The sequence below is a fragment of the Gymnoscopelus microlampas genome, assembly GCF_963454915.1.
Source record: "Gymnoscopelus microlampas genome assembly, chromosome: 21".
Classification (NCBI taxonomy): domain Eukaryota; kingdom Metazoa; phylum Chordata; class Actinopteri; order Myctophiformes; family Myctophidae; genus Gymnoscopelus; species Gymnoscopelus microlampas.
Window position 1 is genome coordinate 23,725,907 of NC_139958.1, and position 25,553 is coordinate 23,751,459.

Here is a 25,553-nt window from a genome sequence, read left to right on the forward strand (position 1 = left end):
ATAAAAAGCATTTTAACCCGATCGGTGGCCATTTTTTCCCGTATGCTTTCAACTACGTGACCCTATCGGTTGGGAGGTGTATTGCACTCTGATACATTATAACTCTATGAGAAACTGGCCACCGATCAGATTAAAATGCTTTTTATTGAACAATACGGAATATACAGGGTATTAATACCCATCCGAAGTGAATTGCAAAATCTGTGGCCATGGGGTAAGCACTTTATATTTGACATTTGAACGTTTATGTAGATGTACGGACTAAAAAGGGAGAAAGTGCAAACACTATTTTGAAAATCATCCAAGACGGCCATGACAGATGACCGTCTTGTGATCCAAGGCTACCTATATGAAAGCCTATTCCTCTGATAGCAGGAGTAGGTAGGCTAGGCTAGCAGAAAGTGCACAGCTGTGCACAGCTGTCCAGTGTAAGTGCGCAGCACAGTAGATTTAGTCAGAATCAGATTATAACGTTATTAATAAAGTAAGGAATTGTGTTAGATTAAATCATCGTGCAACTCAGCCTCTGAAGATACAGAGACATCAAGTGTCACCAGTTCCTCTCGTGACCGCTCAGCCCATCTAAGCGTGACAGACGGTCGCTCATCATCGCTGTCCCAAACATTGCTTTTCGCAACATTCAGTCTGGTTGCGTCGAATCGACATCGCGCTCAAATGATGTGATAGGATAGGCTACCATATGGCATCCCATGCTTTAATCACAGTCTGGAGAAGAACAGGACAACCGATGCCTTAATTTGTCTCGTCTGATTCTGCGAGGTCACTTGGCGATTCACCTTGGAAAACGCATGAAAGGTAAGAGAGATGTTGCGTTCAGGCAATCTCTGTATATCAGCACAACACACCTTTGCATTTATATTTGATCGTGCGTGTAAAATTGCGTTTTAATGGCCAACTCATTGGACAGTTGGACAATTTAATGTAGGCTATATTATAATAGAATCGGGTATTATTGACTTGAAGGCTTACATAATCGACATAAGGCGCATCTCTGCTATGCATTTGCCCCTTCACTTTGGAGCGTGGATTTGAACACAGAATATTTGACATGCAGGTTAGGCCACATGGGATTTCCAGTTACCTGGAGATCCTGAATGTCATCATGAATAAGTAAAGGGGGTGTATTATTTCTGTATGGAAACAATAACATGGAAAGCCTGCCTGTATGCCTGATGTTGACCTAGAGAGTGAGGTGAACTTAGGCTAGTGTGTGCAATTAAATAGTCTACCATGTGATGTAGCCTACTGTTTGAGGTGTTGTGATAGTGTCCCATGTGCAGCTGTGATGTGTTTTTATCTCAGGCACTGGGGGCTGTGGTCTGTTAACCACTTTAACTCTGACTTCCCTATTTTGGGTGTCAACTAATTATAGGTGAAGATTTTTTTATTTCCCCCCTTTGAAAATAGGACATCTGTCAGATATTTAATAATAAAAAGAAGAAGAAGAGAGGAAGACAATATGGCTTAAGTGGTTAACAGGTTGGGAAGGAGAGGGTGAGCAAGTAAGAGAGACAAATAAACAGATAGAGAAAGAAAGCGAGAGAGGTGGAGGGAGGGAGGGAGGGAGATAAAGAGATGAAGAGCAGAGGCCTAGTTCTCCTTGCCATTAGTGATGCTCAGTGGCAAGGCCGGCTTTGATCCATACAGTAAATCACAGAACATTCTCTGCCCCACCACAAGCACATCCATCAATCCTTGGAAGAGGGTCATGGACTATAAAACGTAGGGCTGTACCTAAAGCGAGACCAAGTCAAGGCCGAGACCGAGGCCAGAATAATTTTCATCCTAATAGAGGCCACTATACAAAATAATTCAGTTTTTCAAAATATTTTAAGCAAAATAAAAATATGTTGATACATCGATCTTATAACAGAATGCAATCTTTGTTTTAGTTTTTAATTTACAATATTTTTCGGGGCTTTTTGGCCTTTATTTATAGTTTTCAGTGGAAACTGACAGGAAACAGGGAGAGAGAGATGGTGAGAGACATGCAGCAAAGCTCATCACCCGCGATGCGCTGTCAGGCTACATTGGAGCCTTGGTGCCCGGACCGCTACGCTAGCCGTCCAGGCCAGAATGCAATTGTTTGATCGGAAACACTGAAATTGTCTTTGGAAAAGCCCTGAATTGGGTAAAGAGTGTCACCATAATGCTATACTGATAATGAGAAATTTGGCCTATATAACAGTCTGTATTGCTACTGTATGTAGTAGACCTCTGAGTACTACAGCCCTAAAAACATTGCCAGTCAACAGTTGTGTCGTCCAGAATGGAGACGAAATTCGGTCCCTCTGTCCAAATGTCTACCAATGATGTCTATGGAACCGGAGATGAACAGGTACCAATTTAAGTTTGCTATTTTCTTCTCCTAGCTTCCATTGGCGGAAAAATGTATCACACAAACAATTTCCTTCCATTAAGGTACATAAGGGAATGCAAGATGGGCAAGAAGCGTGTGGTGGCAGGGGTGGGATGCAAGATACAAAACAAAGTCACTTGTGTAATTCTGTTCTGTTTTCATTCGTGCACTGTTGAACCTGCACCATCCTCTTTTTTTTTTTATCCTGCAGCTCTCTTCTCTTTCAAACTCGTATTTTTCCTTCTTCCAATTCTCCTTGCACTGCATGTTGCAGGTTGATGGATCAGATGCAGCAGAAGCAAAGCAGCACTGACCCAGCCAGGCTCAAAGGTCAACTTGGGTGTGATGCTTTCCCACCGGCTGGCCCAGGACAACCTCCCTGGCCAACAGCCCAAGAAGACCCTACCATTAGTCCCTCAGGAAGGCTCCAAAAGAATGCTGGGCTGGGTCTGTCACAGGCAGCTGGTGCATCTGCTAAAGTGACAGACCCAATGCAGCCAGGGCAAACAACATGTGGAGTAAGTCCAGCACCACTAGCCAGTATCAGCCGACCCAGACCAACTGTTCTGGGAACTAAACCTGCTATAAAGCCCACAAGAGTTTCAGAAGACCTCTCCAAGGATATGGACCACATCACAGTTTGCATCCCAGGACCTCAGAGTGCCAACAACACCCATTCACAGTCCCCCACAGAGTCCTCCCTCTCTCTCCAAAGCCCTCCAAGTCCTCATAGTCCTCAGCCTTACACCATTCAGCCTTACCCGAACTTCCAGCCCAGTCCAAATTCAGCTTCCAGCTACAGCCCCAAACTCAGCCCCAAACTCAGCCCCATTCCTCATTCTCAGGGGGTCATTTCACCTTCGAAAACAACAGAGAACCTTCAACAGTCAGTGGAAATTGGTGAATTCAGGTGAGACTGATAATGTGTTTGAATACCATGTTCATGATATTAGAAGGCCTCTGTCTCTTGTACAAAGGTTTCAATGATTTGTTTGTCTGCTTGGAAGTTGTTATGCCCTTCTCTATTTGGCATATTAAACAATAGCGACAGAAGGTAGCTTCTGTGACAGCAGTCATTGGCTGTACAAAAGTGTGCCAGACTGTGTCTGATTAATCAAAAGCTGCATGTTTGAGCTTTGTAAAACTGACAGAATAGCACAAGCATGTTATATTGGCCAAGGTCCCAGAAACCTTTTCTGTTGTAAATTTCTCTAATAAACAACAAATAATCTAACAATCAACTCAGTACAAATATCTTAAACTGTGTTTGTATAAAATAAATTGAAGAAAGTGGAAACACCTGTATTGGTGAGGTGCTGGCTGTGAGGAACAAAAGCAAGGTCTATAATGGGGAATCCACACACTTTTTGTGTTGACAAGCTAGCTGCTTTCATCCTGAAGAAGACAGCTTGTCTGCCAAAATGTTGTGTATATATAGGGAAACATTGCATGGGAAATACAAGTGTGTGGCATACAACAAATGTGCCTCATTGATTGATTCTGCTTTTCTTTATTTAAATATAAAGAAAAGCAAATAATAAAGGAAATAATTTCACTGAAGGCAGCACGATAGCTACCTACAATTTCTAATTATATATGATCATATCTATTACCATCTATTATAGGGTGTATGTAGTCACATGGAATGTTGGATCAGCTGTTCCTCCAGACGACGTCACCTCTCTGTTTGGGCCAAATGTTTCTGACGGGAGCATAGACATGTTTATCGTGGGGTAAGGAAGAATCTTTGCCATTATCAACCATGCCAGAGAAACTGCCTCGATTGTCCACATACTGTATATATCCAGGGGCTGCCCGTTAGTCTGACGGCCCATTATTCCAACGTCCCAATTGCATGACAAATGTTAGGTTAATGTGAGGTTAGGGTTAGGCATAGTCATAAAGGGGGCCGTCAGACCAATGGTACTTCGTAACAATGGACCGTTGGACTAATGGCATTGCACCATATATCCATGATCTGTTCCGTCCTTCAGTAAACATACAACAGCTTTTGTTCTTGTTAGTAATAATATTTGGGTCCTCTTCTGCCTCCTTCTAGTCTTCAGGAAGTGAACTCCATGATAAACAAACGGCTGAAAGATGCTCTGTTCACAGATCAGTGGAGTGTTCTGTGCATGGACACACTCAGTCCTTTTGGATATGTGTTGGTGAGTGTTATTAATCTAGGACTTTTACAGGTATATACTGCATGTAAGGTGTTAATTCTCTCTCTGTGTGTGTGTGTGTGTGTGTGTGTGTGTGTGTGTGTGTGTGTGTGTGTGTGTGTGTGTGTGTGTGTGTGTGTGTGTGTGTGTGTGTGTGTGTGTGTGTGTGTGCGCGCGCCAGTGGGGACTGGGATCAACTAGTTTTGCCATTTTCTGATCCGATCTTAAGAAACCATGGCCAAAACTATGGCGGAATCCAAGAGCGCCTGTACTCCAAAATGATTCCTCATTGCCAATTTGTCATGTGTCATTTGTTTAGCTTGGTATAATCATTTTGTTTGGTTTGGTATAATAATCGTTTGGTATATAGGCCTACATCTTTTATTCAAACTTGTAGCGCGACTAGCAAGACTACTTTATTCGGTGTTATGTGGGGGAACAAAAACAATGTTTCCCGCCAACCATAACTGTAAACGTGGCCATAGCTGAGTGGTTAGTGAGCCCACCTGGGGAGCCAGAGCCCCGGGTTGTACCAGGTACAATTCCAGGCCCTGAGCAACACTCGTAACCCCTAATTGCTCCCCGAGCGCCGGCTCCCCGAGGTAATGGCTGCTCACTGCTCCTAGTTGTTATAGGATGGGTAAATGCAAAGGACGAATTTTGCGTATGTACATATATAGAGTGACAAAAACACCCCAAGAAGTGGGGACTATTCTATCTAAACCACCACTTTCTAAAATTATAGAGTAGGCGGGTCCTAGACCGGATCACACTGGTCAGTTTAGAATGACATGAGGTTTGTGTGTGTGTGTGTGTGTGTGTGTGTGTGTGTGTGTGTGTGTGTGTGTGTGTGTGTGTGTGTGTGTGTGTGTGTGTGTGTGTGTGTGTGTGTGTGTGACATACGATACTTAATAACTGCTTCTTTTTATCTCATTACCCCCATAGATAGCGTCGCAACGAATGCAGGGAGTGTTATTGCTTGTGTTCTCAAAATTCGGCCACCTTCCCTTTCTGAGAGGAGTGCAAACAGTGACCACACGCACAGGACTTGGGGGCTATTGGGTATGTGCTTTGCATTGCACGTCACTCTGCTGACTATATATCTATCACACATATGTACAGACAGACTAAATGTCCATTGTAACACTGGTGTACTTCACCCTGCGTATAAGGGGATGAGGGGGGTGTGCTCATGACAGTGGGTGCATGTTTCTGTGGATTTGTGACCTTCCTGTGAATGTTGATGTCAGCATCACCTCTGACTGCTGGTGCAGTCTCCTTCTCTCTGAGGTCAGTGCAGCTGCTGCAGCGGAAGGACTGTCTGGGTTTCTGGTTCTCTAATTTAGTAGCAGAACCCCCCCACAAATCAAATCCAGAGCACAGCTATGACAGACGCATAATGATGCTGATTTATACGCCATTCATCAATGACACGTAGTTAATTCATATCACAGTCTCTCTCTCTCTCTCTCTCTCTCTCTCTCTCTCTCACTCTCTCTCCCTGTCCCAACTCAAGGGTAATAAAGGCGGTGTCAGTGCAAGGATGACAATGTTCGGCCACCCAGTTTGTTTTCTGAACTGTCACCTGCCAGCTCACATGAGGAATCTAGAGCAGCGCATGGAAGATTTTGAGAGCATTCTGCAGCAGCAGCAGTTTGAGGGAGGGACCGCCAGTGGTGTGCTAGACCATGAGTGCGTGACATGAATGTTGCACTAGGTGCCATTATTATACAGATTTGTGCTGAGTTATTTAGTCCTTTTTATTGTCTTAGCGCTGTTGAAATGGCTAATGACTTTCTCTTTCCTCAGTGTGGTGTTTTGGTTTGGGGATCTAAACTTCCGCATTGAAGACTATGACATTCATGTGGTGAAATGTGCCATTGATAGCAACAAGCTGCCTCTGCTTTTGGAGAGAGACCAGGTAAGGCAGCTGTAGACTGGCATCTTTTTACCTTTGCAGAAATCAAGTCTTCATCATAGCTACTTGTCACTCGATCAAAAATTATGTCAATAGGGGGCACTGTTGCACAACAAAACATTATTAAAAATGATCTAAATAATACATTTTCCTACCACCATATTTCTCTTCAACAGCTCAACATGGCTAAAAACACTGAGTCCATTTTGGAGGGCTTCATGGAGGGCCCTCTTAATTTCCCTCCTACTTACAAGTTTGATGTGGGCACACATACATACGATACCAGGTATGCTCTTTTATTATTTAAATTCAAATTCAATCAATATGATTATTGTGCCATTTTAAACACTTTCATCCTGGCATCCCTATTTTGGGCATGCATGTCTTTGTCTTTTTTCAGAAATAGTGAAAAAAAGCAGATTTACAAGCTCACAACGCAGCACATTGCCAGTTGCCACACGTTGTGAGCTTGTAGATCAGCTTTTTGGCTTAGTTTTTTAAGCCATTTCTCAATAGGCCAGAGGCTAGGCTATTTGGGGGTCTTCGGAATGGTAACGTTTGGGAGCCCCTGCTTTAGGAGATTCTCTTTCTTTGTGACTTTAGTCCTGTTGTCCTGAACATTTGGTTTTCTCTGCAATTCTCATCCCCAATCTTAACTTTGTTAGTGCTAAGAAGAGGAAGCCTGCCTGGACAGATCGCATACTATGGCGCCTTCGTCGTACTGGCTCCCCTGTCCCTAACCACAATTCAGCACTGCAGCTTGGTCTGACATCATGGATGGGAGGGGCAACAAAAGTGACACAGCATGCATATCGTAGTCACATGGGCTACACCATCAGTGATCATAAGCCTGTTTCTGCCCTGTTTTCATTGCATGTGAGTTTGAATGCTTTGATATGAACTTTGACCTTTACATATTACATTAACATAACATTTATAATATGTCCTATATTATCTTCGCCAGGCCTAATGCCGGGGGAGATTGTTTCCCCTATGTTCGTGTGTCTGTCCACGGTTATCTTGCAAACCACTGTACTGATCAGTGTCAAATGTATTATGCACTCTGCAGGCCAGTTAATCCTGAATATTTTTCACCCGTAAACTATGTTTTTTAGTATGTGTGAATGAATAGCCTCAGACCTACTGTCCTGCCAGTCTGGAGCCATACTTGGAGGCCATAATATGATGAATCTTTAGTGACCACCCGGCCTGGCGGAGATGTGCTCCACTAAGCACCCCTTTTTAGTTGTACTGATAACCTGCTGTATGTGATAATTATTGTGTTTTTTATTTTTGTCCCTTATGTACTCTCATAGTTCCCATTTAAGGTGGACAGTCCGCTGGTATCACTACAGGTAAACAAGGAGTGGTGTAAAGTCTCTGACGCTACAGTCAGATTCACTGTGGCATCAAATTATCAACGCAGCTCATGGGACTGGGTAGCCATATACAAGGTAATCTTAAATGTGTTTGTACGGAAATTAATATATTAATTTGGCTTCGGTTATCTCAAGGTAAATGCAATATTGCTTAGTATACTATCGATATCAACTTTTATGGCTGGCTATCGGGGGTTTGTCTCCATAGGTTGGATTTAAACATCACAAGGATTATGTTGCATATGTGTGGGCCAAGGGAGATTATCTGACACAGGTAGGAAAAGTATTATTTCTTTCTTTTCTTTTTTTTGACAGAATGTTATCTTGATTTCATGCCAAACTTATTATATTTTATATTATATATAATATATATTTTTTAAAATATATTTTCATCTATTCTCTCAGGTAACATTTACTGAGGAGGACTTGCCAAGGGATGATGGGGAATACATCCTGGCGTACTACAGTCATAATATGAACACTATTGTTGGAGTGACATTGCCCATCAAGGTAATCATCAAAACAAGTGGCAAATGGACAAAGAACTGGAATCTAGATGAACACAGTGTTTGTCTACTTTCTTCTCTGCATTCTCTGATGCATTTATGTCACATCTCAAATTCCTCATCCTCCATAGATCCAGATTCCAGTCCACAGTCCCACAGTGTGTCGCTCTGACAGCTCTGACATCAGCTCAGAAGATGATAGCACACTGGTTCTGCTGGCTCCAAACACCCACAGCCCTAGTCCTAAAACAGGAAAACACCACCATCAACATCATCGCCGTAGCCACAGTCCTGCTGTGTCAGCTCTTTCTTCTAACCCCCTTCCTTCCATGCAGGGACTCAGCCTCTGTCCTCGTCCTGAAGACAGTCAGGCACGTAGCCGCTCACCTTGCTCTGGTGCCAAGAAGGAGCGGCTTGTTTCTCTTGATTCTCTGACATCACCCTCCATCAGCCCCCTCAGCCCCCACAGCCCCCGCAGTCCACGCAGCCCAGCATCTCCAGGCAATGGAGTTTCTGCCCCAGAGGCCCTTATTGCTGCCATCCTTGGCGAACACAGACCAGCACATGATAGCCCCACAGGGGGCAGGCAATCAGGGAGGGCAGGAGAAACAAGTTTATGAGAGTTCTACAGGCAATGATGTCAAAATTCAGAAAGAAAACTTAAAATGGGAAGGGAAAGGTGAATGGCAGGTATCAGAGCTGGTAATATCCACGCATTCAGATGCTGTCCAGACCCCACACTGTCGCTGTGCTCATAGAAGCAGCACATTGTAAGAATTGTAATCTAGTTTGCAACATTCCGCATTGTAGCCAGCAAGTTCTCTATTACTGAATCTACCATTAGTGACTCCATCGCCTACCAAATGTATACTTTGGAGTCAGAGGCTCGTCCAGACTGCAGGCATTCAAGTCTATACCTTGCCCCAACAAGTGCTTTTTATAGACTGATAATCAATGTCGTAAACAAACATGTTGAATGTGAAACCAAAGTCAGAGCAAATCTGCAGTGGAATGGACCATTGTTATTGAGAGAAAATGATCCATTATCTTATATCAGAATCAGGACCCTGAACTATGATGTTATGTAAGACTTCACAAATAGTGACGGTATCATAATTCACACAGTGTGTGTGTGTGTGTGTGTGTGTGTGTGTGTGTGTGTGTGTGTGTGTGTGTGTGTGTGTGTGTGTGCACATAATATGTGAGTGAGTGACAGTGGTTTGAAAAAGAACATTTGTGTGATGTTTTGAACGAGATTAATTATATAAATTCAATTTACAAACAATTTCTGGGTCAATATCCATATAATATATAAGAATAGTGATCTTGGTACATTTTGCCATTTTGGTCATCCTGGTGTTATATCTCCATGTGACCCAAACAATGATCCAAGATCAGTGCTCTTTATTCTTAGTAGGTTTGTGAATAAGGCCCCTGATCTACAGATGAGTTATAGAGAGTTTATGTTTAGACTGTTGTGAATGTTTGGGACTTTGCGTAGGCCTAGCAGTAATCACTGTTATTTTAGTTGTGTGTGAGTGGAAGAGGAAAATAAAAATATACTACATGTAAAGTGGCAGAAAAAAAGTTTTCCTTCATGCTGGATAAACAACAATACTGTAACAAGGGGAAAACATCTATGCATAGTGTGTTGCCTAATGCTGTACTGGTAGGATGATACTGTTGGGACAAAGTAAAGTCTTTAGGAGCCAGAGATTTAAGAGAGGATGGAGACTGTAAGAAAGCAGCTTATCGTGTTGGGAAATCATGTGAGGTGATATGTTGTGGTTACTGGACAGAATGCCATACATTTCAGTTCTCACTGCCTTTTGGCTAAATATAAAATGTGTCAGCTGTCATTGCCTATTTCCATGGCATTCATACAATGTTGCGGGGTGCTGCACTGTTATGTTTTGTCTTGGCAGAGATTTTTATCATGCCAGATAGATGCACACAGTTTATAGAGGACCCCCTGTTGTTAGCAATCAGGTTAATTACTCTGTGGATTAGCTCAGATCTGAAACCAAAGCTTTATACTCAAACAACATAGGGCATATCAGACTTTCTGACAAATATAAGAAACTCCACCCGATTTCGAGCAAGGCCCGGAGTTTTTTGTCCTTTAAAAATGTATGCCAACCATGTCTTAAATGTGTTCATTTAATGTATGCATGTCTGTTGATAGTGGTCAGAATGTAGCCTAAGACTACTTTAAGCAAAACAGCCTGTCCTTGAAGCAAGATTTAACGTCAGTAATAGTATTTTGCATTAAGCTTAGCTTGCTTGTAATAATGATAATTGTAAAGATGAAAGAAGAAACCCATACACAGAATAAAATAATATTACCAGAGGAGGGCAAACATTGATTGTTACAAGATGTAATATGTTCGAATTTCTAATGAAATTGTGAAAGCAACCTCACTGCAGACCAACTTTCTTTGGTGACTTTTCAAGAACTCCTGAGTGCATTCAATTAAATGTCAGGCTACACATAGGCTATTTTAAGGCTACCATAGTCCTACTTGACAAATCAACTGGAAAACCTTCTTGCCAAATCAGTTGTGTGACTGTCCCATTTAATGCAAAATGAATTGTCTCATTAAGTTTCAATTTAATAAATTAACATTAACATCTCGAAATGTAGGTAGGGCCTAACTAAGATATATATATATATATATATATATATATATATATATATATATATATATATATATATATATATATATATATATATATATATATATATATATATATATATATATATATATTTATATATGTTATGTAACCACACACACACACACACACACACACACACACACACACACACACACACACACATATATATATATATATATATATATATATATATATAGTTTCATTGGTATTGCATGTAAATGAGCTAGAGTTTACTTGTTTGCCACATAAAATAGTATTTTGTACATGTTTGTACCTGTCAAAGACCCCTGAGGAGCCTCCTTCTTCTACCACAACTCAAATATAGGGATTATGCTCACAGTTTTAGTTAGGCTCTACCTAGTGCCTACATTTCGAGATAAATGTTAATTAATTAAATAGAACCTTAATGAGACAATTCATTTGGCATTAAATGGGACAGTCACACAACACAACTGACTTGGCAAGAAGGTTTTCCAGTTGTTTTGTCATGTAGGACTACAGTAGCCATAACATAGCCTACAGTATATCTATGTAGGCCTAGGCTATGACATTACATTTAATGCGCACTCAGAGTTCTTGAAAAGTCACCAAAGAAAGTTGGTCTGAATGAGGTTGCTTTCCCAATTTCATTAGAAATTCTAACATATTAGATCTTGTAACAATCAATGTTTTTCCCCCTCTGATAATATATATTTTTGTTTTGTTTTGTTTCTTCTATCCAAATGAAAGCAGCAGCAGAGGCCGGGTACATCTTTGTATCAATCAAACAAAAGTAACTTATCATTACAGTTACACCAGCCAGGGGGTCCTTCGTCATTGGTCACTTTCCACACTATGTGTATGAAGCCTGGTTTCTATTCCGCATTATTTAGAGTGATCCGCGCTAGAGCCCATAGATATCTATGCTAGAGCCCGCCTACTGTATCCGGTCATTTGCAGACGCACATACATGCAAGCAAGCATGATTTCCGTATCCAGTCTACATCTAGACTGTATCAGCAACAAGAATTGTTCCCAGTCTAACGAGAGCCCTCCCCTTTCATACCACATGGTCTTCATTCATTGGCTAAATCGATAAAGACACGGATTTGGGACCACTCGCCAAAACAGGTCCTTGTAGTGTCTCTTACTATTTAAGCTGGTGAACCTTCAACCCTCTTGGTATTAGAAACGAAATCTATCGCTTTAATTGTTTATTGTCGGTAAGAGACTTGGCCGGTTTTGATAACTCGCCAAATACATCGGAAAGAACAAGAACCACCACAGACTGCATGATCTAAAAGCTAGTTTGCTATCTCGAGTGTTTTCAAAGCTCTTTTAAAATGAACGGCCAGTTGAACGGTTTCCATAACTCTCTCATTGATGAAGGCTGTTTTCTCTTTACATCTGAGTCGGTCGGAGAGGGACATCCAGGTGAGTTAATATGATCTGATGTCATGTCAGTTTTCTGGAGAGTAGAGCGAACATGCTGGGCTTTTTTGCAGCAGCAGCAGCAGCAGCAGCAAGGTCATGTTGTGGCATCATGTTGTTAATAGCCTGCCCCTGCAGACAGTGCATGCCTTCAGTCCTATTCAAAAATCTTAAAAATAGCAGTACTAAAAAGTAAATCAATTTTTTTGGAAAGATTGTCAATTTTTGCCTGCAATGACATGCCCAAAAATGGGTTACAAGTGGTTACACCAGTGTCTCTCTACCTTTTTACAGTATGGTCTCTAGTACACACATTAAGATGTTTTAGCCTTGGATCAAAACTAAGATTTATTTCATAAAGTCTGACTTTGACTTTCGGACGTAGATATAAAGATAAAAGAAGCAACATCGATAAAATACACCTATGATCGTCTTGATTCAAGGCTAAAGATGTTTAATACTTTAATAATTTGCTCTCATCTAATTTTAAACATTACAAAACTGCTATCGACATTCTTTGGCAGTTATGTAATAATATCTACAGGCCACTCACAATAGTACTCATGATAATTGATTCGTACAAATCATGCTATTATTGCATTCAAATGTCTTCCTTCAGGGGGTTGATGCTAATATTTAAGGCTAACTAACAACCACCACGTTCCTTCAAGCTCGGCCACGCGTGGCCGATTGTCAACGTAAAGAATGACGGTTTCTTGCGCCGAAAACAGCTGATAGACAAGCCCACAACGCATCGCGCGTGCAACTTGTCGTGAGCTTGTAGGTCTGCTACTTTTGGCGCGCGGCACCGCCGTACGACGACGAAGTACTACTGTTGTTGTTATGGTAATGTCAATTATAGCTGCATTTCTGAAATGGACCATAATCTTATATTTAAATAATTGTATATATTAAATGGTGGTCTAGTGGAAGCTTGCAGGAGGCCACATTTGACAATTAATTGTGTCCAGTCCAGACTGAGGTTGTTATTAATGTTATCCTGGTGTTATTAGCCGGGTACTGTAACAGTAGCAAACAGTTGCCGACCAGTGTTGCCAGGTTGTATAAGAGAAATAAGCACTCAGTTCTAGGAAAACAAGCCCAAAAGAAGCGACTGGTAATTTGAAAATATGATCACTTTCAACCTATATACTTTATACATCTGTGAGCTTGTAGATCTGCTATTTTCAAAATGTCTTGAAAGACATTTTTGGAATACAAATTGTCTAACACAAATCTGGTAGGGGGCTCCCTGGCACAAAACGTTTTCAGATGGGGGTTAGGGTCGGGACAAATTACATGAAAATATTTGAGAAGTATTGGTTTATTTGAAAAAAAGAATAAAAAACAAACAATAGTAGCTTATAATAAGCAGACATGGCAACACTGGTTGCCGGCATTGCATCATTTATTGAGTAGCAGCTGCTGCAGCAGTGTGTCAGGTGAGAAAATAAAACAATGTAAGACTTCCGGTTGCCTCTTCAAAAATGAAATGTTGAATAACTTTCTAATATAAATTACACATGTATTTCAACATGAATCATGATTAAGCTGTATTTGAAGTTGACAACAAGACCTGTGTAGCAGTGTTTCCCCTCTACTGTTTGGAACACAATGAAATGCTGTGCTGACTGATCCTTCACTGCTGCAACCACATCACTGTATTTTACAGTAATCTGTATATTATCTTGATGGAAGCTTACATTGGCCAAGGATTTGTTACGAAACTCACAAGCAAAACATTCTTGTAGTCATGGAAAAAGATCATGAAGTTAGATAATTCTGTGTTACATTCCTTAAGATAGATAGTTTAACAATAGTTTTGCAGAAGAATCACTGAAATGTGTATCTTTTCAATTATGTGACTGGCGCCACTCTGCAGTTATCGATTGGATTTAACATTAATTGCGTCAATAAGCACACATTTTACATTTATAATGGACGATTTACTTTTCGGGCAATTGGGCATGACCTTTGCGCAAGTAGAACATTACAAGTGGCTCTGAGACCTTAGTGTCAACCCCTGGTAATGTATGAGGAGTCCATTCAGGTGGTCCATAATAGCTCTTCCTCAACCTGTGATGAAGTGCATTCATTGAACCTTCTTTTCCTTTCCTTCACAGATAAGATTTGTGACCAAATAAGTGATGCTGTGCTTGATGCCCACCTCAAACAGGACCCTGATGCCAAAGTGGCATGTGGTAAGGATGTGAATTTATAAGCTGAGAACCTCCCCTAAACTCAATGCATATTTTACATAAAGGAATACTTTACATCCAACATGTGTTACTTCCTTATGACTTTTGTCATTGATAGTAATATTTATCAGTTTTATTGGTATTGCATTTGAATGAGCTAGAGTTAACTTTTTTTTGCCACATAAGGTACAGTAGTATTTGTACATGTTTGTCATTTTTCTTTTTCTGTCAAAAACTCCTGAGGAGACTTATCCTGTCAAAACATTGGTTTCTGACTGTGTTTTAAATAAATATTGCATTGTGGCCTCGAGCTGTGCGGCCTCTTCCTTCTTTATCAACTTTCATAATAACTACAACTCAAATATAGGGCTTATGCTCACAGTTTTTGGGCAAGTACATGTTTGTAATTTTACATTTTCTGTCAAAAACCCCTGAGCAGACTAGAAATGAGATGTGTTGGAACAGGATGAAATATAAACGACAGTTAGAGAGTCTGTTTTGTGCTGCTAATGCCAGGGAAGCCTGAAATGGATTCAATGTTATGATGGGTTAGGAGGGGAAAAAACTGTACTGTCCCACTGTATTTTGCTAATGTATAATTATAATTTAATTTAATAAGCGCTTTAATGATAATGATATCTAGGATTTATTCACTAACACCACTGATCACGGTAATTCCTGATCACTAATGGTAATTGTACTGACAGAGGCATATGTAGCAGCCAGCCTAGCTAGAATTAAACCTAGTAAAGCACCTGCACCTAATGGATTACGGGGTAGGGTGTTTAAATCATGTAGGTTGCAGCTTACAGCAGTCTTTACAAAATAGTTCCAGCTTCTATTGAATGAATGAACATTCTGTATCCAAAACCTGGAAACCCTCCAATCACATTCCTGTACTGAAGCCCTGAGTTCAAGGATTTGGGTGCCGGGAAGGGACATGTATCGTACCTTGCAGATAAAATAAAGATTACAATAAAGATTCTTATCCCACATTTTGTTAGCACTCTTGTCAATAAATTTAAAGCTTAAAACCAAGGAGTCGAGTGTCATTTTAACGTACAATATGTGAAGTTCAATCTCCACTCCACCTGGACACCTAACGCCTTCTTAAATCATATTTTATATTGTTTTCCTAATCGTCACCTTCCTGTGGTTAAAAACAAAACTTATTTTCAGGCCTGTTCCACTGTGTGTGTTTGTCTCCTCAGAGACTGTAGCTAAGACGGGGATGATCCTGCTGGCAGGAGAGGTCACCTCCCGGGCTAACGTCGACTACCAAAAGATTGTTAGGGAAACGATCAAGCACATTGGCTACGATGACTCTTCCAAAGGTACTATATGGGTGCTTGCTTGGCAATGGCTGTTATAATGGCAAAGGCGCATTTATGCAATGGCACTGTTTGACAGTGGGGAAACATTTAGCTGAGAATTGATCTCTCTCATCCTGCAGGCTTTGATTATAAGACCTGTAATGTGCTGGTGGCTTTGGAGCAGCAGTCCCCTGATATTGCTCAGGGCGTTCACCTGGACCGCAAGGAGGAGGACGTGGGGGCTGGTGACCAGGTTTGAGGGGCCTTAGTCTTCAATATTTGCATGTATTTGTCTCGCACTAAGTAAGAAAAGGGGCTGTCATTTATTTTTGCTGGACCATAAGGTGCCAGCCTATTATAGTCAACATTCCCTTGTGCTCTCTCTCTCTGACAACAGAAAAGCATTAATTCACCTTGAAATGTAACATATAGATTCATTTTTAAGACTGACTGAACTTCCAGGTTACTAGTCCTGCTGCCATAAGAGAACCGGGGTTAGATCCCAAATAAGTCGGTCGGTTGGTAATTTAACAACAATAATATTCAGCATGACACGAAAGGATAGTCACAACCATAACGTTATCCTTAATTTAAATCAAGCCGATAAAGGAAGATCTACAATCTCACAATCTTGTAGATCTGCTATTTCGGCGAGCAACACCGTCGTACCACAAAGTATGAATCAGCCTTCACGGTCCTTCCTATGGCTCATTAGCCGATTGGGCTGTGTATCATGCACAGTTGCTCTGCGAACACACACACTCTGTCTGCATGCTCACAACACCCCAACCCATGTACTGTACATACAATCAGGGATGAAAACAACTCTTCGGTGAATGATTTGTAAATTGCCAAGATCCAAAGAGCTTTTTTTCTCCCAGAGGGCGTGTGAGGGTGATGGGTGACAGATGTTAAATAGAACGCATGCACTAAATGTTTATAATAAAAATGTCATAGCAACGTTGAGTGGGAGCCCCTTTTGTCTCATTTGCGCAGCTGCTATTTACTCTCCTGTACACGCATTTTGAGAACCGTGTTCATACACTCTTTGTGGATGGCAAAATCACCCAAGGACATTCGCTTTTTTTTGGTTAGATGACTAACATTCATATATTTTGACTTGAAATGGCTAGCTGGTCCTGTAGAAAATGTTATAACAGAGTGCTGAGTTTTATCTTGTTTTACGTTAGCTGACCACTATCTACATACCTAGCAGCAAAAGTAGTCTCATTAGTGCTGGCATTGGGTCACGCTGTTCTGCCTCAGTCAGCCAGATAGGCTTTTTCCATGCAGGCCATTTCAATTGCACAATATTTCACAGTTCCAAAAGAGAGGCATATTGGTAGTTAATGGCCCACAAATAATGTTGCAATTCACAACTTAACAAAACAATACACACATGTCACATAGCTGGCTAGAAAGGGGGTTGTAGACTGAAGTAATGTTACTGTAAATGAGAATGTTTTAGCTTGTAGATGTGCTATTTTCAAAGAATTTTCAAAAACCCTTATGATACACCCAAAATAGTGATGCTAGGGTTAAAGTGGTTAAAGGTAAAATCTCAGTTCATTGTTATAGTATATAGGGTCTGGCTTAATTCGTCTTAATACAGTTTGTGACTGGTCTATTGCATATCTGTGAAAGGGTCTGATGTTTGGCTATGCCACTGATGAGACTGAGGAGTGCATGCCTCTTACCATCGTCCTGGCTCACAAGCTCAATGCCAAGATGGCGGAGCTACGGCGTAATGGAACGCTGCCATGGCTTCGACCAGACTCCAAAACTCAGGTAAGGCAAATACATATACATCCCTTCCTACGAATCACTTTGTTAAAGGATCAATTCCTCTAACAAAGGAATTGATCCTTTGTTAGATGCAATTGTTTACTCTAAGTCTAAACACTCGTTTCTGCCATATATTGTACATAAACCTACATCATTTTGCCATTAAATGTTTCATTTTTAGAGGAACTAATTGCATTATTGAGTTGATGCTAGCTTAAAAAAAATCTCCAGGGACTGTTTTGAGCTTTGAAATCAATATGCATTAAAATGTAATTAACGTAACTTTGAATAAAATAATGGGGCAATATAATTTAGGCCAGGGTGTTTGATTATATATTTCAATCTCTAGTGATTTTCAAGTTGTTGCAAATAGATTTTCATACCGTACTGAAATTGACTGTAAAATGGTAAAAACTTAAAAATAAAACTGGAAAATATTTGACAATTTCAAGTACAGTGAGTCATAGACAAGTTCAAGCTAGACCACCGGCATGAGCTGGTCTATTTTTCACATTGGCCTGTTATAGCGCCAGACACATTTTAAATAGGCAGATTTTTGCCAAACAATTTTTTTCATATTACTTTACAGATTTTGTCCAAACATCACGCAAATCGCTACACATTATCTATATAGTCATGTGATCAAGACGGATCTGACGGATTGTTCATATTTCATCCTGATTGACTAAGATTAGCTACCAAAGTTTGCAGGAGTGGCCCGTTTTGTAGAAAATGCCTCAAATCATGAACGCAGCATCCGATTGCCATGATTGCCACGCACGCACATCCTCACTAGGCCAAGGGAGAACTGCCACCCTACATTTTTCAAGTTGGCCTCATTGTGGTGCTATAACAGCTATTTTGTCCAAACCTCACCCAAATTAGTACACATTATATCTGTAGTCATGTGATCGAGGCATATCTGTCACATTTCTCATATTCCATTGCGACTGGCTATGATTGGCTTCCAAGGTTTGTGGAGGTGGCCCAGCGCCTGATTGCTTGGAAACTTTGCCTGCACATTTCCACTAAACCAAGGAAGAATCTCCATCCCAATTTTTTCAAATCTCCTCATGGTGGCGCCACAACAGCCCACTTCACGTTTTGGCCTATAATAACCTTAGACCGTAGGTCATACAATCAACATCCTTTATTCCCTGGATTCCTTGGATCATGACGCAATTTATAGTGTGCCAGATTACATTTTCTGCCACACTGTGTTTTCTTCAAAACACTTTTTTTCTACCACTCCTACAGATTTTGTCCAAAACTCACACAAATCGATACACATTATCTCTGGGGTCATGTGTTCAAGATGTACGGTATGAGTTAGATTTTTCAGATTCCATTCCAAGTGGCTTTGACCAAAGTTTGCGGATCTGTGCTCCGAGGAGCACACTTTTCTTGTTGTGTAGATAATTGTTTGCCATTTGCCCAACTGCATTATATTCCGTGAAATCTATTTAGTTCATAAACCCACATCACTTTCTCTATTGTCTCTCAGGTGACCGTTCAGTACAAACAGGACCGTGGTGCCATGCTGCCAATGCGGGTGCACACCATCGTGGTGTCTGTGCAGCATGACGAGATTATATGCCTGGATGAAATGCGCAACTCCCTGAAGGAACAAGTGGTCAAGGCTGTAGTTCCCAGCGTGTACCTCGATGATGACACCATTTACCACCTGCAGCCCAGTGGTCGTTTTGTTATTGGAGGCCCACAGGTGAGAACTGGGCCAGTCACGTATATGTCGACTACATAAGGGCAAGGTCCATGGTTTCCTCTCACTCTTCATTGTCCTGTGTCACAATTCACCATGAAAATGTCCCTTCCCGCACGGGAAGGGACGTTAAATTCAGTCCTCTTTACCACTAGCTTAAAGGGAATCCCCCTTGACTGGGGGAGATATTAGGCTTGTGGTTTTTAGGCAGAGGCTTTGAGCCACTCTGCTACAAGACATAGTATAACATCTGATCTTATCACAGTAATGTATGTCTAACTGCCCAAAGCTATCGTGTATATCAGTGTTTTGAGTTCTCCTGAAGTATATTTCAGTGTGAAACGGCCTGCATGCAATTTTAAATCCTCAGCCTAAGCCATATCCTAGCAAAAAACATGTTTTTTCTCCCGCAGGGTGATGCTGGTCTAACAGGTCGTAAGATCATTGTGGATACCTATGGGGGGTGGGGGGCCCATGGGGGAGGAGCTTTCTCTGGCAAGGACTATACTAAAGTGGACCGCTCTGCTGCCTATGCTGCCCGCTGGGTGGCCAAGTCTCTGGTGAAGGCTGGGCTCTGTAAGCGTGTTCTAGTCCAGGTGAGGAGGACCGTTGAGAAGCCTCTGTTTTCAGCCGATACTTTGACTTTGTGATGCCGTCAGCGCATGCATTTTCTTGTGTTTGCTTGACAAATTTTGTTCTGTTTTATGGATAAACTATCCTTTAGGTGGCCTATGCCATTGGTGTTTCCCACCCACTCTCCATCTCTATCTTCCACTACGGGACTTCGCAGATGAGTGAGAGGGAGCTGCTGGACATTGTGAAGAAGAACTTTGACCTCCGTCCTGGGGTTATTGTCAGGTAACATATGCGGTCATGAGGTTGTTGTTCTATAGGTTTATTGTTTAAACGTTGTTCCAATAGTAATCATTGCTGTAGGGTGTTTGTTCAGTAACCAGGATTTCCGTTTCTCAAGCTCTTTAGTAAATATTTTCAGATGGGTTACAAATGTCATCCAATCAGGAGAGAGAACCACACAAAGATCATTTGTCAGCTTGTGTTACAGTTCCAAATTTGTCTGATCATTAATTTGTTTCATCACTTCCAATTTCACTTGTTTATCCTGTGTGCTGTATGACTTCTCTCTCCTGATTGGATAAAATTGGTATCCCAAACAAAAACATTACTTTCTGTTTACTAAAGAGTTGGAGAGATGGCAAACTGTTACTGAACGAACACTCTATATCAAGGATTTCTATGGGACTATAGAGCTATTTAGCACTCATTTTCATTCATATTCACTCATATTCAGCACGAATATCACTTACAGCACCTTAAATCCAGGCCAGCCTATGCTTTTAGAAGTTGCTTTTAATGTCACACATTTATGTTAATTCCATTCTGTGTGTCCTAGGGAGCTTGATCTGAAGAAGCCCATCTACCAGCGCACAGCAGCATATGGTCACTTTGGCCGAGAGGACTTTCCCTGGGAGATGCCCAAGAAGCTCAAATACTGAACCCTACATCCAGGTGTCTCTGTAGGTGTACTGCAGAGAAACCGGCATGCCTAGTAGGAGAGTATGTTCCTCCATTTTCCTGTACTGTCCCCCCGTGCCTCTCATATAGAGATATGTCTACTCCCGCCCCTGCCCCTCCTCCACCAGTACTGCCCTCATCCTTTAAGAGAAAGCAACAGAATTTCAGGTGCCAAAAATGGGGAATGTGCCGTCATCAACACATGCTTATTTCGGCCGTGCTGTTTTTTAAGCATTGTGTGTATTTTTTTCTTTTCTCTATTCTTGGCCTCAATCAGTACTTCGATGTACTTTTCTTTCCGTTGCCCCTGCAACCTAATAGTCAGGGTGGATACATTCAGAGGATGAATTCCACATATGCGCAAATGTACTTTGCATATGCAACAACTAACAACTACACGATTTGTATTAAACTTATAGTAAGTTATGGAAAATGTTATACTAGGTAGATTGTAGGCTATAAACTTCCTAACATTAATGAGTTATATGGTAAACAGTATTTTGAAATGCCTGACAAGAGACATTCTGTTGCTTTCTTTTAATGGTTTGCACTCACCTATAAATGAACTCCGCTGTCAAGTTTCTCATTGACTTTCTTGTGTCAAAGATGCCTTGCCATCAAAGAAATGTCAAAGATGCCTTGCCATCAAAGAAATGTCAGCTCTGTCCCCACAACCCTGATCCCATCTTCCCCTGGAGACCTTTGTGGCACAAATATGGTTGCAGTTTGCTTTAAGTCACTGCTCATAATGGGATATGAACCTAGCCTGTTTGAATATTTTGGATTCGTCTGAAAGCATGATATAAGCCAGTTAATTTAACCGCTTTCAACCTTATTTTGGACGTGATTAATGATTTATAGGCAAAATGTTTCAAAAATAGTGACAATAGCAGATATTCAAGCTCACAAGTTTGTAGATCGGCTATTTTCAGTATTCGTCGGAGTGTATAGGGCTTAAGTGGTTGAGCAAACTCTTTACAAGGAAAATATAACGTCAAGTCATTTAGAAATTGTGCTGTCCCTCCAGACCAAGTTTTCTGACGTGTTACAGAGAAGTCAGAAGCTGCTAATGATCTTGTGTTTCTGCTGGGTTGCACAATCAAATCATTCTTACCTTCTAGCAGTTATTTATTTTGTTGGTTAAGATTCAGCGTGAATGTACCGGATGTACTTTAATTTGTCTACTTCTGACCAAGGTAAAGGCAAGGCACTCCCCCTCCTAGAACAGTGATAGTGACTCTGGTTATACCTACAGTCTGAGAAGCTCTAGCCTAATTTATACTTGAATGCACAATGGTGTTGTCATTGAAAGTAACTGATTTCCAAGCTAGCAACAGTTGTGCAACAAAGTATAAATCCGTCTTCAGTCTCAGTCGCTCCTGGGCAGGGGCTGCCTTTACCCTATGAAGATTTCGCTTGAAAACAATATGAAGGTTTTTTAAGTTTGGCACCTTTTTGGGACCTTATACATGCTAACGGGTGAGGAACGACATCTTTGAGAACCCCTGTGCCAGTCAGTTTCATCAAGTTAAGACCACTTCATTTATAACGACAAATGTTATCTCATGATATTTTACATAAAGAGCTGGTCAAGAACCATACTCTCAACAATTTCCCCATGATCAAGCACTGGGCGGCGGCAGCAAGGAAAATCTCCCTTTTTAATGGGAAGAACCCTTGAACAGAACCTGGCTCTACTGTAGGTGGGCAGCCATCTGCCTTGACCAGTTTGCGTTGGGAGAGAGACTCACCACCTATGAAAACGGTGTGCAGCCATAGTCCGTGGAAACCTTTTGTATTGAGTTGCCAAAGTCAGATGGAGCGATTTGACTTCCGTCCTATCCACCCTTCACTCTGATGGCATAAAATCCTCTTTCACAATCTGCTCACCAAGACTAGAAAAAAGAATGTGAAGAGTGTACAGTCTACAGTCTGTGTTCATTCTTTTTTTCCTTTTAAATCTGAACAACATATCTGATATAATTGAGAGCATTTGTCTGCTTATTTATGTATTCCACTGTTATGGGAAACACCTTGAGATGTTCTTCGTTATAACAGGCAATTCTGTGACTCAGCAGCTGGCGTAAGAGATGGGCTTGGGACAAAATCATTGACCTTATTTCCATGCCCAATGATGTAGGCTTTTACTTAACCACATTAACCCAGGTGTACCTATTTTGAACAACATTTTTCAAATGTAGTGAAAAAAGCTGATCACACCGCATTGTGATGCGGTGTGAGCTTGTAAGACCGGCAAGTTTAGTCATTTGTTGTACGACAATGAATATACGACTTGTGTTTAAGCTGAATAATGTAAGAGGATGTACAGTAGCTGTAGCCAATATATGTGTACAATGATATGTTCTGTTATTGTATGGAATTAGGTTGCCATGGGAATTGTTATATTGAATTCATATAGGCTAATGTGTGAATTCCTGTATGTCCTGTGCCTTCTAAAAACACACATAGAGGTGGGATCATTTGCCCAATCATGTGGAATACATAATAGGGTGGAGAAGTGGTCTGTATGCAGAGGGGAAAAACAAACTGGGTCTATTTCAGGGGTTCTCAAAGTGGAGTCAATGGACCCTCAGGGTTCCTTATAGTTCTGTAACCCGGAGTGTTGTGGGTGTCCTTGAAATTAAAAACGTTTGAGAACCACTGGTCTAATAAAAGTATGGCTTGTCCATGAATCGCTGACATATCCATGATGTCAGTCTTTCCCAAATATGGAGGGCTGGCGGAACGGTGGATCTGAGATTATGAATTCATAAAGGTTAGCCTCGGTTCGCAAGATTAGCCTCGGCCGGACTGACACAAGGAAGCAAAGATTTTGTAGACAGCTGTGCATCACCTTGTGGTTCCTGGAGTGTTGTACAGAAAAACTTCAGGTCACTGCCACAGGGTGGAGCTGAAAGCATGCCCCCAGACTGAAGATGTAATGACAATCTGATCTGATGACTAGACTTCCAAAAGTGTGCACCCCCCCAATCCTAACACCCCTGCCCCCACCACCACCACCGCCCAATTTGAATCCTCCCACTTGCTCACAGATGAAAGCAAATATTTGTCTGGTGTTGTACAGAGAAACCAGCCTGTTTACATGCTCTCATGTGGGCCTTTGAGGAGAAGATGGTTTTGTTTTTCCATTTTTGGAAGTGCTTTTCTGTCAGGATAGTGAAGTAAAAGTGCCTTTTCTAATGTGCTGCCCCTTGCCCTGTCCCTTGCCTTCACTCTCCCATTTCGTTGCTCTCGGGCTGAAACCTTGTATCTCCATATCTCAACTTTTTGTTTTTTTTGCAAATTAATGCCCCACATAGTACAGTATCGCACAAGTAGAAAAATAGCCAATCTATAAGCTCACAATGCACTGTGAGGCGACATGTTGTGATCTTGTAGATCTGCTATTTTTGCCATTTTCCCAAAAAACAAAAAGTAAAGTGAAAGCATTCAGTCTGAGAGCTTGTGACTAAATAACTACAATCGATTCCATTGGACAACATATTCCTTCCATTTTCTGGAAAGGGTTGGACATAAGTTTTCCTCCTGACAATTTCCACATTTCTGCACCTGTTGTAATGTCTACAGTAGCTGTGACCCTGTGTTACTTCTGAGCACCATGTCCACATCTCAAAATGTTTTTAACTTGAATTGCTGCCCTGCCTGGTCAGTATTTGAATAAATATTATACCCCCTAATTGTCTCATCTCCTCTGTGGCATCACACATTCTGTATGGCAGCCACCAAGATATCTTTGCTACCCTTCAAAAAGGAGTGAATTTTATTGTATACAATTCCTAGCAGTCTCTACAGTGCAGTGAACTGACGTAGCTCAGAATCACTATCAAATCTCTTCTGTTAAAGCTCTAACTTTAATTTCCTACCGATTTGAACCCTGGTCCCCCAAGTGAGTGCTAAAATTTCTACCTCTGAACTAATGGAGCACACCTGCTTGCTCAAGGGGGAAATAGAATTTTGACCTTCAGGCAGTACTTGTGAGCCAGTAGTGGTCCTACTCCAGCCACAGGATATAATGCATATAATTTAAGCTGATAAATGGGTACCCTCTCCTGATTGGCTGAAAATTTGCAACACACCTGAGTGAAAATGTATTTTCTGTTTATAAAGAGATGGGGAGACTCCTGTTACTGAACACTATAGCAATGATTACTATCAGAATATAATGCTTTCACCTTTAACAAAAAAACGTTAACAAATATATCACTTACCTTAATTTAGTGCTACATGTTATAGGCTTAAAAGCAACCCACCATTACGTTTATTTACTCCCTTCACTCAATACTGGCAATTTTTGTAAGCAACAAAAGTAACAGTAATTTCTTGGGAAGGGTTTCTCCAGCCGTATGCAGAAGTCTAGTACAGGACTTAAAATTCCTCAAAGATCCAGTAGGATCTTCTAAAACAAGTGGAGCTGAGAAATAACTAGTGTTGCAGCCTTTATTCCTTTTCTAGTACAGGTCTCGAGAAAGCTGTAGATGCGACTGCCCCCTCTCCTGTCCTCCCTTTGTCTACAAACAACCTTTAATTTGATAGTCCCATCAGTCTGTAT

At 41.1% G+C, this 25,553-nt stretch overlaps 2 protein-coding genes across 3 annotated transcripts; both read left to right on the forward strand.

Annotated features, from left to right (window-relative positions):
- Positions 1–2,333: 2,333 nt before the first annotated feature.
- inpp5ja (inositol polyphosphate-5-phosphatase Ja) lies at positions 2,334–8,968 on the forward strand (the record flags this gene model as incomplete). Its single annotated transcript, XM_084047167.1, has 13 exons — positions 2,334–2,359; positions 2,655–3,290; positions 4,006–4,113; positions 4,440–4,548; positions 5,491–5,607; positions 6,062–6,237; positions 6,355–6,466; positions 6,640–6,749; positions 7,129–7,339; positions 7,780–7,917; positions 8,051–8,116; positions 8,248–8,352; positions 8,480–8,968. The coding sequence occupies 13 exons, from the start codon at positions 2,334–2,336 to the stop codon at positions 8,966–8,968; spliced, it is 2,403 nt and encodes an 800-aa protein (XP_083903293.1).
- Positions 8,969–12,117: 3,149 nt separating this feature from the next.
- Positions 12,118–24,681, forward strand: mat2aa (methionine adenosyltransferase 2Aa; the record flags this gene model as incomplete). 2 transcript variants are annotated; one of them, XM_084047938.1, is made up of 9 exons in its annotated part: positions 12,118–12,437; positions 14,558–14,635; positions 15,844–15,966; positions 16,086–16,198; positions 17,590–17,733; positions 19,235–19,453; positions 19,864–20,046; positions 20,175–20,308; positions 20,862–24,681. In XM_084047938.1, exons 1-9 carry the CDS (start codon positions 12,347–12,349, stop codon positions 20,962–20,964), a joined length of 1,188 nt encoding a protein of 395 aa, XP_083904064.1. In that variant the 5' UTR covers positions 12,118–12,346. The 2 variants fall into 2 exon arrangements, with proteins under 2 accessions (XP_083904064.1, XP_083904065.1); XM_084047939.1 differs by lacking the exon at positions 20,862–24,681 and having other exon boundaries at positions 20,175–20,312.
- Positions 24,682–25,553: the final 872 nt, after the last annotated feature.